This window comes from Labeo rohita, chromosome 8 (genome assembly GCF_022985175.1).
Source record: "Labeo rohita strain BAU-BD-2019 chromosome 8, IGBB_LRoh.1.0, whole genome shotgun sequence".
In the NCBI taxonomy this organism is placed as follows: Eukaryota; Metazoa; Chordata; class Actinopteri; order Cypriniformes; family Cyprinidae; genus Labeo; species Labeo rohita.
This window is the reverse complement of record NC_066876.1, coordinates 36,727,508-36,740,691: the sequence shown is the minus strand read 5'-3', so window position 1 is coordinate 36,740,691 and position 13,184 is coordinate 36,727,508. Positions and strand designations below refer to the sequence as shown.

Genomic DNA, 13,184 nt, shown 5'->3' with positions numbered 1-13,184 from the left:
TAAAACAAACAGTGCTTTAATTTTCAGGTATGTGTATTTAGCATTAGCATTTATGAAACTGAATTAACAAATATAAAAATAAAACTATATACACTATATACCTAAATTATACATTGACTTATAAAAACAATTGTATTAAAGTTCTTCAGTCAAGAGCTGAGTGATTTTTTTTTTTTGTGTTTTGTTTTATTACCCTACCATCAACCAGTAATGACAATTGTGTCATCATTTACTAACTCTTGTCACTTTTGTGATTTGTGAATAAGTGCAGTGTCCTGTGAGTGAATGCATGTCGTGTTGTACAGTATATTGAGACAGAGGTATGCTGTAGCACAATACTACGTTTTTTTTCCAGAAGCAGATCGTGGAGACATTTTCATCGTCCACAATCAAAAATCGTCATATTGCACACCCCAGCACAAAGCCTAAACTTAACTTCTGTGATCTGTGTTTTAAGAGCTAGTCTGACCAACTATAGCATCATAATCAGTCAGATTAAACTTAGACTAATCTATGTTTTTATGTAACCGACCAGTCTTAAAGAAAAATTATTTGCAACCGACACTGAAATAGAACATATTAAAACATAGTATGTTTTAATGTTTAGAGACACGGGTTTGTCAGTCAAGGTGTTTCAAATTTAAATTGCGCTTTAAAATATTTTTAAAATATTGAATAAAGTCCTTAGTGCCATTTAAGGGTAAATTATTGAACCATTGAATTGTAAATGAGGGAAATCTGTATAAAAGGCAGGAACAATTATATTGATTCTTAAAAAAATTATATTCTGTCCTTGCACTAAAATATTTTGAAAAAGAATACAAGCAGGAAGGTGTATAAAGTTATTAGATGATGCTTCTGTCATATGGTAATCTGGGTCAAATACATCAGATGAATCTGTACAAAAACACTGCAAAACCTTTTCATACAGTAGACAGATGTGAAATCTGATGCAAAGAAATGGAATCCACTTACTGAAAGCTGACCAAAGGACAAATAAAGAGATATAAACCTGGTTCATGCTGTCATAGATTCGAGACTACAGCTTTCTCATACAAGCCAGGTCTCACGGCATATAAACTATTACCTTCGGCAAAATAATAACCGGACAGAACGTTCGGGGTCTGTAGCTTTCACCAGCGTCCACATTACTGGAGTCAAGGAAGTCGACTTGGGGTTAAAGGTGATACGCAGTGACAAAATAAAAAGGGGGCGCCACCGTGTGGCGTCAACTGGTAATGCTCTGCTGTACTCTGGCTGTTACACTTTCTCTACTAATGTAGCATCTAGTCAACAAATCATCGCTTAGTAATTACATGAAAACATGCACTACAGTATACTGTACACACCGTTTCCTCGTCCATGTTTTAAATCCGCTTTTGAAGTGTCCCGCTCTGTGCAGCGCAGTCACGTCTAAACAAACGGCACGTGCTGTCAGCGGTTTCCGCCACTAGAGGCCGCTCTCCTGCTGTATAACAAAGACTATAGGAACTTTGCTGTATAATGACCATCTTCTCAGCCGCTCCAGCAACTTACCCAACCTGGATAAAACTATGACATGGATTTTTGCCAATAACTGATAGTTCCACCAATCAACCATTGGTGCAGATTAATCGGCAAAACCGTTACATTGGTCGACCTCTAATGTTAACTGATGGACTGGAGTGGTGTGGATTACTTGTAGATTATTTTGATGTTTTTTTTTTTATTTATTTATTTATTTTTTTAATCAGCTGTTTGGACTCTCATCCTGATGACACCCATTCACTGCAGACAAACTTTTCCTTTAATGGCTGTCCAAATGTACTGTTAGGTGAACTTTTGGTCATACCTTGATATCCACAAGAACACAAATTTTCGTCAGTCCCATAAATCAGCCAGCGACTCCAAACACCTGTTCCCGAAAACATCACATTTGGCTCACCAGAATTTCCATAGTTCAGGTGCAGTGGATGTCCCTTCAAACCAAACAAGGTCCCATTCTTACACTCCCAGGTTTGCACTGGACTGAGATCATTGCAGGGCAGAAGGATTATTTTGACCCAGTCTTTGATCTTCTCTGACACCAGGCAGAGATTAAAAGAGAGGCTGATGATTTGTGAAGGGGAAATCCATCTGAAATGCTGAGCCTTAGATGATACATTACGCGGTGCAGCCTGTATCACAGTAGCATTCACTGCATACACGCATTTGTTGTGGTCCCTGTTGTAGATGAGGAAGGAGCTGGTGTCAGAATCTATGGAAAATTATATTAGACTCTATAAAAGGAAACACATTCCATGATGTGTTAAGTTTCTTTATATTAGGAAAACTAACAAGATACTTTTACATAAATTTATTGGACCATCAGGGACTACATTTCAGCGCCCTCATAGCCACAAAGTAGGGGTGGGCGATTTGGCAAAAATATCATGTCACATTTTTTTTTTTTCAGAAATATCACAATTCACAATTTTATCATGATTCTTTGTCATGTTGGTTTTGCTATTTTGCAAGTTATCTGAGCAGAACAGACAAACTAATTTCCTTATTTTAAAAACAAAGCCCAGGCTACATGTTACAAATACACATTTTATACAAATAAAACAAACAGTGCTTTAATTTTCAGGTAGGTGTATTTAGCATTAGCATTTATGAAACTGAATTAACAAATATAAAAATAAAACTATATACACTATATACCTAAATTATACATTGACTTATAAAAACAATTGTATTAAAGTTCTTCAGTCAAGAGCTGAGTGATTTTTTTTGTGTTTTGTTTTATTACCCTACCATCAACCAGTAATGACAATTGTGTCATCATTTACTAACTCTTGTCACTTTTGTGATTTGTGAATAAGTGCAGTGTCCTGTGAGTGAATGCATGTCGTGTTGTACAGTATATTGAGACAGAGGTATGCTGTAGCACAATACTACGTTTTTTTTCCAGAAGCAGATCGTGGAGACATTTTCATCGTCCACAATCAAAAATCGTCATATTGCACACCCCAGCACAAAGCCTAAACTTAACTTCTGTGATCTGTGTTTTAAGAGCTAGTCTGACCAACTATAGCATCATAATCAGTCAGATTAAACTTAGACTAATCTATGTTTTTATGTAACCGACCAGTCTTAAAGAAAAATTATTTGCAACCGACACTGAAATAGAACATATTAAAACATAGTATGTTTTAATGTTTAGAGACACGGGTTTGTCAGTCAAGGTGTTTCAAATTTAAATTGCGCTTTAAAATATTTTTAAAATATTGAATAAAGTCCTTAGTGCCATTTAAGGGTAAATTATTGAACCATTGAATTGTAAATGAGGGAAATCTGTATAAAAGGCAGGAACAATTATATTGATTCTTAAAAAAATTATATTCTGTCCTTGCACTAAAATATTTTGAAAAAGAATACAAGCAGGAAGGTGTATAAAGTTATTAGATGATGCTTCTGTCATATGGTAATCTGGGTCAAATACATCAGATGAATCTGTACAAAAACACTGCAAAACCTTTTCATACAGTAGACAGATGTGAAATCTGATGCAAAGAAATGGAATCCACTTACTGAAAGCTGACCAAAGGACAAATAAAGAGATATAAACCTGGTTCATGCTGTCATAGATTCGAGACTACAGCTTTCTGAGATGCATGCAGGCAGAGAGTCTGACATAGAGACTTCCTCTGTGTCAACATGAAAAATGCAGAGTAGATGTAACAAAGCAGAAGTGGCGCTCATGATAAACGCTAACTTGATACTGCTGGATTTGCATTTGAGGCTAATTTTAAGAGCTATTAAACCAGCTAGTTATCACCAGCTAAGGCTGATATAATGCCTGCTTCCAATATGTGAATGAATAACTTACAATAGATGCACCTAAGAATTACAAATGCTCCTCATTTACTCAGTTTATAGATGCTGTGTTGTTTTTTTTTATTATTTCTGAAAGGGTTATGGTTATCAGGACAGATCATCAGGCCTGAGTCTGACTACAAAAACTCAAGCTTATGGCTACATTTGTCAGTTCACCACATGTAGTTAAAACTTGCACTTGGTTAAAAACATACCATAGCATTTTTATAATTTGTGTTGTTTTGAATGAAGGATACTGTATAGAAGCATGTTTCTGCCACATAATAAAAAGTAAATTATTTGTTTTTCCGAAAAAATCATCTAAATCTGAATCATGAGATTTAAATGCAGCATAACATTAAACTTAGAATTGGGGGAGTTAAACTTGGAATTGCAAGAAAAATATCAGCAACAGAGAAAAAAACTTGCTGTTTCTTTGAAGCAATTTTCACTCAGAAATTGTTACATTCCACAAATAATTACACAGTAAATCCAACACCATTATTTTCAGTGTATATGACATTTTATTTGTTTGTTCCAGATCAGATCATCCTGTATGTCTGTTTTCTGTCTTGAGTAATTCACAATATTATTCAGACATCCACATAGTCACCGTTGGAATCTGTCATGAAAAAACATAGATATACATGCATGAGTTGTTTTTAAAAGCATATACATTCATCGAGTAAAACTGTGTTAAAACAAATTAATCTGCTATATTGAGTTTGCAGTTTTATTAGTTTAAGTTTGATCTAACTGTATTCATTTCATAATATCCAATGTTACTATAAATGAATGAATAATTGACAAAACACACACCTTTTGCATTGCTCCTAATGGTGGTCATGATCACTGCAGCAGTCATTATAACGACACCAACAACAATGAAGGAGAAAAAGCCAATGTAGGAGGAAGATACTCCATCATAATGATCTAGGACTGCATGGAAGGGATAATAAATACAACAGATGTTTGTTTATTTGTGTACATAAAATATCTGCCATTGATTCTACATACAGAATATTATCAAAAGAGAAAATGCAACTACAGATATATCAGTGTTTTAGCAGACTGACCGTAGGCCTCACTCTGCAGATAACTCTCATTTCTAAAGGTAATGATCTCATGTATACATGTCAGAGAAACAGGAGGCCTCACAGTGATGTTAAACACACACACTTCATATGCAATGCATACTGGGTTCTTTAGGGTGTAGTTCTGTTCACGGTCTACTGACAGCTGGAAAGAGCTCTCAATAAACCTTTTTCCAAACGAACACATGACGATCACATGCTCTCTGTCCTCTATCTGCTGGTACACTGTGATGACGGGCACTGGAGCATCTGAAACACACTGACGTGATAAGTAATTCAACAGCTTATAGGCTCATAAAACAGATTTTCATCCAGATATTGCTTGTAAATTTTACAAAAATGGAAAACAAAACTGATTTTGAAATTTTGAAGTAGAAAAACTTAAATATTTTTCTTGCAAAACATACTCAGAAATATTTATTATCTACAACTTTTGAAAAATCATTTCTTATATAATTAAAGACATACTTTAGGTGATCCAGTATATTGCTGAATAATCCAGTATATTGACAGAAAAGCACAATAAAATAGCATAATAAAGATGTTTGTACAACACAATTTTGATTAATGGTGCTACAGCAAAAAAAAAAAAAAAAGGTAAAAATTGCTGTTTTAAAAGTGCAAATTAAACCAAATCTAACCTCGGTTTATGATGTTACTGGAAATGCTCTGAAATGTGTGTCTGTAAGTTTGTTTACTTATCGTTTCCAGTCATATTGTGTCCCCCAATATGGATTTGGAACTCAATACAAATTTACCATGAATTTACTTGACCTTATTGCATACATTTTGTATTAAGCCATTGCAATTAAAACAAGACAAAGTAAACATTAGAAGGAAAAACAGATTACCTGTCATTAAAGTGTAGGACCATAAATGAGATAAATCTATACAAAAAGAAGGCAGAAAAATGGAATTATTAAAAATAAAGACACAGAAAAACTGTAATACAGGAATCTAATGTACTTACTAATGAGTGACCAAAGGGTCGTTAGAAGCGCATAAAGCTGCCTCATGTTATCACAGATCTTAGGACTGAAGCTCTTCATGCAGTGACTGTGTTTAATTTCACACCTGTCAGCCTTGATTTAAAAAAAGATTTCTGTTTTTCTTTCTCTGGAAATGCAACTCAGTGTCATCTGCACATTCATGAGGAACTGAAGCAGACATAACCACAAACTTCACATTGTCTTTAAACAAGATAAACATGACACCATATGTCACATTTCCCAACTAATAAGTTATTTAGTTTAAGGCTTTCACAGCTCTGTGAAGGAAAATCAAAATGATTATGATTCTTAGAGATAAAATGTGACTTTTTAGAATAAAAGCTGGAGGTAGTATTAAAATGAATAATAATCAAAATGTTATCAACATCAAATCAAAGTCACATTGCATTAATTAACCATTAAGAGCTAAAGAAATGATTTCAGCATGGTTATAAAATTTTAATTCAGCAAACCATAAGTTTTGCACCTGGAAAAGAGGAAGTGTCTATGTAACTTTAGTTTTGTTACAAAAGGAGCTGTTCTACTGTTTAAATTTGAATATGAAACCTGTTTGTGTGTGTGTGAAAATTTCCTGGATTTTTCTCCATACACTCTTAAAAAAAAGATGCTTCACGATGCCATATAGAAGAACCTTTTTTGTCTAAATGTTTCCATTAAGAACCTTTAACATATGTGACGGACCTTTCTGTTTCACAAAAGGTTCTTTGTGGTGAAAGAAGGTTCTTCAGATTATAAAAAGGTAACAGAGAGATGGTTCTTCAAAGAACCTTTGTCTGAATGGTTCTTTGTGGAACCAAAAATGGTTCTTGTATAGAGGTGGGAATCTTCAGGCACTTCACGATCCAATCCGATTCCGATTCTGGGAGTCTCAATCTGATTCCAGAACAATTCTTGATCTACATTTTTCCCCAAATAATTCTTCTGCTGTGCAAATACATCTTTACAACCTTACATTTTAACCAAAAATGCAGTTTCTTTGCTTTTTGCTTATAGTTGGAATATCTGTATGTCTGTCATCTGTCATAAGTACTGCCATCTTAAAAGTAGGGGTGTGAATCTTCACTCGTTTAATGATTCAATTCAATTACAATTTTTATTATCAACTCAATATCACTATGCATCACATTCTCAGTTTTCAATATTTTTGCACTTGGCTACATTTACATATAAACAGGCTACTTTTTAAAAACAGTCAATTATTTAAAATAAGTGTTCTTTAAGTAGCTATCTGAAAGTTTTCAGACAATAGTTATGGGTTTTTCTTTTTCCTCAGCATTATTGCCGTTTGATTATTACTGATGAGATCTGTCACGAATCTGTTGTCTGACCCTGCTTGCACGACCATGTATCTGTCTCGTCCCATTAATAAAGGCTCGCATGTGGATCCGCTCGCTTCTCGTCCCTCACTCCCGGTTACAACATCATAGACAGTGGCAGCTTTAACAGACTGACTTTAACAGACTTTAACACACTAATGCACAGATCTATTTCGATATATCAGATGTTTTGTCCTGCTCTGAAAACATAACTGTCTGAGTGAACATCAATTTCGTATAAAAGTATTCGAAAATGAAAGTGCATTTAACCACAGCCGCAATCGATCTTCAGGACAACAAACACAAAGCGCACGTGAAAGTCTGTTTCGTGCATCTAATAGTACTGCATTCCAAACGGCATTAATTAAAGCATATCTAAAGTAAAACAGGGCCAGTGGAAGCACACACTGTCAAGCAATGCGCACGTGTGTAGCAGCTTTCACACCGACCGCGGAAAACGCTGCGCTATGAAACACATTCATTTCAATTGCTTGTGCCGCGCGAGGACAGTTTGTTTCTGCATCGACCAAAGCGCACGCACAGCGGAGGGCACCACTGGCGCGCAAGCCGCGCTTAAAGTTTAAAATAGTTATAGAACGTTTATAGAAATAGAACGCTTTCCGCGTTCTATGTGAAAGCCGCTTCTCACAGCGCAAATTCTGGGCAGTGAAGCCCGCGAAGTCTCTAGCGCGCACACGTGCCACATGCGGGAAAAAACAAACTTAGAATCGATTCTGAAATATTTAAAATCATTGAAGAGACAATCGCGATGCTTTGGAGAATCGATTTTTTCTCCCACCCCTATTCTTCTGTGACATCGCTGTGAAGAATCTTTTTAAGCACTTTTATTTTTAAGAGTGTAAAGGGGACTTACGGTGGCTTACGGGTTGAAGGTCCAAATTGCAGTTTACAATGCAGCTTCAATGAGCTCTACATCATCCCAGCCGAGAAATAAGGGTCTTACCTAGCAAAACAATCGGTCATTTTCTTAAAAAAAAAAAAAAAAAAAAAAAAAAAAAATATATATATATATATATATATATATATATATATATATATATATATATATATATATATACTTTTAACCACAAATGCTTCCCTTGTACTAGCTCTGAGATGCGGATGCGCTTTGGAAGAATCAGGCACAGTTCTTTATCTGTGTACTTTAGTTAAAAAAGGTAGGGTTGGGAGAAAAACTCCATCTCATTTTCTCCTCCTTTTTCTGGGTTCCTGAGCTGGGATACATTTTTTATTTGCTTACTTTGTACTTTTTTGTATGGATGATACTTGAATTAATACATACATTTTAATAAACACTTACAATTCACATGCTCCATGCACATAATCAATATGATCTTAATACAAGGAGTATAACATACCTTACATTAAGATCTTAACATAAGAAACAATTTTGGAATATAATACATCAAACTACAGCTACTGTTCCTTGCTGAATGTAGTCAAAAATCAAAGCTACAGCATTCAATGAAGCTTTTTATTTTTATATTTATTTAGCAGACATTTTTATTTTATCCATACCTATAAATGAAGAATGAAGAATTCTAAAAAGAATGTAACTTCAAAGTTGCTGCAATACAGTTTTGATGGAAGTGAAGTTTGACAGAGCAATAGTGAAACAGTAGAGACATTTTCTTTAGGTTAAGGTAGCTGAGAGTATAATAACTGAAAGGAATGATTGTAGATCAAATGCTTATTTACAAGTTATTACTTAGTACTTATTTACAAAAACCATACAACAACACAACAGTACAGGCTACAGTCATAATAGTCATCATGTACATGAAAATGTAAAGGAAAACTCTATAATATATTTCATTATTACAATAAAAATGTCTTTTTTTCTAAGTCTGGTCTTCTGTCTTCAAAAAGCGATGATTTATACACTCACACAGTCATTGTTGGGGTCTGTTAACATAAGTGTACAAAGAGTTCAGCGTCAGTTTCTGTGTGCTGTTAAAATACTGAAACTAATGCCTGATTCAAATCTAATCCTGAACCCAAACTATTAAGAAACACTCAGGACAAACATTGTCTTTAGTAACACTGAGTATCAAAACACACTAATAAGTGACGCTGAAAGCCTTATGGGCAGCGCGCAGACAAGTGTCCTGAGATCGAGTCCCAGCTTGTGGACTTTTCACAATCCTGCCTTATCCCTCTCTCTTTCACTTTGCTTCCTGTCACTATTCACTGTCCTTTCAAAATAGAGGCAAAAATGCCAAAAATAAAATCTTAAAAAATGCACAAACTGGTGTGCAATGTTAATGTGGAAGTACACACTACACACATGCAGGAAACTATACTGAACCCTGTAGGCTTGATATGGCATGCCATGAGCAAGAGAAACTTGCATCTACACCTTAGAAAACCAAAGCGTTTGAGCTTCTTTGTAAGGCATCTTTAGCAGCCAGAGTAGAGGAAGATTGAGCCAGTAATCAAATGAAATACATGAAGTATTTTGAGATGCTATCAGCACATTGTGTGTTCAGTTTCAGTTTCAGGTTTTAATCTGACTGTGGTCATTAGGTCTTTATATTATATTCACTGCTGCTATGAATGAGTAACTGGTGAAACACACACCTTTAGTTCTGCTCCTGATGTTGGTCATGATCACTGCTGCAGTCATGATAAAGAGACCAACAGCAATGGAGGACGAAAAGCAGATGTAGAATAAAGATACTCCTTCCTTATGATGATCCATGACTGCAGGAAATACAAACACATAGACGGGAGCAAATATGTATGAGCTGAATATGCAGAACCATGTGTGTGTACTGGACATCTTCATTAGAATGAACTTAAGTCACACAGACACTCTAGAGATCAACTGTTAGAACTGTTAACAGAGATTTTAAAATGGCTAATTATGAGGTATTTGACATTATGGGCAAAACATTATTTAAAATGGAAATAATTACAAAGGCAATGTAATATACAGGTGCATCTCAATAAATTAGAATGTCCTGGAAAAGTTCATTTATTTCAGTTATTCAACAAATTGTGAAACTCGTATATTAAATAAATTCAATGCACACAGACTGAAATAGTTTAAGTCTTTGGTTCTTTTAATTTAATTTGGCTCACATTTAACAAAAACCCACCAAATTTATTATCTCAACAAATTAGAATATGGTGACATGCCAATCAGTTAATCAACTCAAGACACCTGCAAAGGTTTCCTGAGCCTTCAAAATGGTCTCTCAGTTTGGTTCACTAGGCTACACAGTCATGGGGAAGACTGATCTGACAGTTGTCCAGAAGACAATCATTGACCCCCTTCACAAGGAGGGTAAGCCACAAACATTCATTGCAAAGAAGCTGGCTGCTCACAGAGTGCTGTATCCAAGCATGTTAACAGAAAGTTGAGTGGAAGGAAAAAGTGTGGAAGTAAAAGATGCACAGCCAACCAAGTCTTGAGAGGCTTGTCGAGCAAAATCGATTCAAGATTTTGGGTGAACTTCACAAGGAATGGACTGAGGCTGGGATCAAGGCATCAAGAGCCACCACACACAGACATGTCAAGGAATTTGGATACAGTTGTCGTATTCCTCTTGTTAAGCCACTCCTGAACCGCAGACGACATCAGAGGCGTCTTACCTGGGCTAAGGAGAAGAAGAAATGGACTGTTGCCCAGTGGTCCAATGTCCTCTTTTCAGATGAGAGCAAGTTTTGTATTTCATTTGGAAACCAAGGTCCTAGAGTCTGGAGGAAGGGTGGAGAAGCTCATAGCCCAAGTTGCTTGAAGTCCAGTGTTAAGTTTCCACAGTCTGTGATGATTTGGGGTGCAATGTCATCTGCTAGTGTTGGTCCACTGTGTTTTTTGAAAACCAACGTACCTGCACCCATTTACCAAGAAATTTTAGAGCACTTCATGCTTCCTTCTGCTGACCAGCTTTTTAAAGATGCTGATTTCATTTTCCAGCAGGATTTGGCACCTGCCCACACTGCCAAAAGCACCAAAAGTTGGTTAAATGACCACGGTGTTGGTGTGCTTGACTGGCCAGCAAACTCACCAGACCTGAACCCCATAGAGAATCTATGGAGTATTGTCAAGAGGAAAATGAGAAACAAGAGACCAAAAATGCAGATGAGCTCAAGGCCACTGTCAAAGAAACCTGGGCTTCCATATCACCTCACCAGTGCCACAGACTGATCACCTCCATGCCACGCCCAATCGAGGCAGTAATTAAAGCAAAAGGAGTCCCTACCAAGTATTGAGTACATATACAGTAAATGAACACACTTTCCAGAAGGCCAACAATTCACAAAAAATGTTATTTTTTATTGGTCTTCTCCTTATGAAGTATTCTAATTTGCTGAGACAGTGAATTAGTGGGTTTTTGTTTTTGTCAGTCTGTGTGCATTGAATTTACTTAATACACGAGTTTCACAATTTGAGTTGAATTACTGAAATAAATGAACTTTTCCACAACATTCTAATTTATTGAGATGCACCTGTATATGATAAGGTATCAAAGGAGAAGCCCACTTCCAAAACAAAGATTCACATATAATGTACTCGCGCCCTTGTCATCCAAGATGTTCATGTCTTTTTTTTCTTCAGTCGTAAAGAAATTGTTTTTTGAGGAAAACATTTCAGCATTTTTCTCCATATAATGGACAGATATGGTGCCCAGATTTTGAACTTCCAAATTGCAGTTTAAATGCGGCTTCAAATGATCCCAAATGCGGTTGTAAACGATCCCAGCCGAGAAAGAAGAGTCTTATCTAGCGTAGCGATTGGTTATTTTCATAAAGATAATACAATTTATATACTTTTTATTGTCAAACGCTTGTCTTGTCTTACTCTGCCTAGACTGTTTTTTTCCTTCAAAATCATCCTATATCTATAGATGTCGTCCTATAGATCTTCTTTGCATGTTCACTTTGCAAAGACTGAGTCGGTACTTCTGCAGCGATGTAGGATGATTTTAAAATTGTTGAGGAAGAAAATACGATTGGAGTTTTCTGGCATACCCTAGCTGTCTTGAGTCAGAATAGACAGAGTTCAGGGAGAGAAAGGCAAGACGAGCATTTCAGATTAAAAGTATATAATTTATTTATTTATTTTTTTAAATGAAAATAACCAATCATTTACAACCGCATTTGGGATCGTTTGAAGCTGCATTTAAACTGCATTTTGGAAGTTCAAAATCAGGGCACCATATCAGTCCATTATATGGAGAAAAATCCTGAAATGTTTCCCTCAAAAAACATTCTTTCTTTAGCCATGAAGAAATTAAGACATCAACAACTTGGATGACAAGGGGGTAAGTACATTATATGTAAATCTTTGTTTTGAAAGTGGACTTCTCCTTTAATATAATATTAGTATCCTGTTTAGCATAATGTGTGTTAGAACAAATGTATTGCAGCATCCAGGGAAGGATGTATCATTCAAATGAAATCTCCTTGCACAGATCTATTTTATTTACCTGACCATCTGTAATTGTAGGTCTGGCTGCGCAGGTACTTGATATCTTCATCAGAATGTATCTCATGCACACAAGTGAAGGAAGCAGGTGGACTCACTGTGACCAGGAACACACATTGTTTTGTATATGGACGACATATGTGTCCCCGCAACATGTAGCTCTGTTCACTCTCCACAGACAGTGTGGATTTGCGAAATGCCATGTTATTCTCGCACATCACTATCACATGCTCTCCGTCCTCCATCTGTCGGTACACTGTGATGTTGGGCACTGGAACACCAGAAACACAACACATAAACATGCTGTTGAAACAATGAAAATTTCAGTTGTTGAAAAATGGATATATTAATAACTGTGTGTCAGTACACTCTAAAAAATACTGGGTTAAAAACAACCCAGCTTGAGTTATTTGGCCAATATTGGTAAATATTGGACAGAACACATGCTGGGTTATTTTGAATCAGCTGGTTG

The 13,184-nt window shown here is 35.9% G+C and overlaps 1 protein-coding gene across 1 annotated transcript; it reads right to left on the bottom strand.

Annotated features, from left to right (window-relative positions):
* Positions 1-4,374: 4,374 nt before the first annotated feature.
* Positions 4,375-12,873, bottom strand: LOC127169515 (uncharacterized). The gene is made up of 6 exons (XM_051116954.1): positions 12,714-12,873; positions 9,859-9,981; positions 5,783-5,818; positions 4,914-5,180; positions 4,657-4,776; positions 4,375-4,459 (listed from the first exon to the last, which is right to left on the bottom strand). The coding sequence occupies exons 1-6, from the start codon at positions 12,865-12,867 to the stop codon at positions 4,431-4,433; spliced, it is 729 nt and encodes a 242-aa protein (XP_050972911.1). The 5' UTR covers positions 12,868-12,873; the 3' UTR covers positions 4,375-4,430.
* Between the last annotated feature and the right edge of the window lie 311 nt (positions 12,874-13,184).

Coding starts and splice junctions, on each gene's coding strand:
- LOC127169515 (XM_051116954.1), bottom strand. CDS start 12,867: ATGTTGCGGGGACACATATGTCGTCCATATACAAAACAATGTGTGTTC. Junction 5,181..5,782: donor GTCCTACACTTTAATGACAG/GTAATCTGTTTT, acceptor AGTGTGTTTCAG/ATGCTCCAGTGCCCGTCATC. Junction 4,460..4,656: donor CATTAGGAGCAATGCAAAAG/GTGTGTGTTTTG, acceptor TTTTCATGACAG/ATTCCAACGGTGACTATGTG.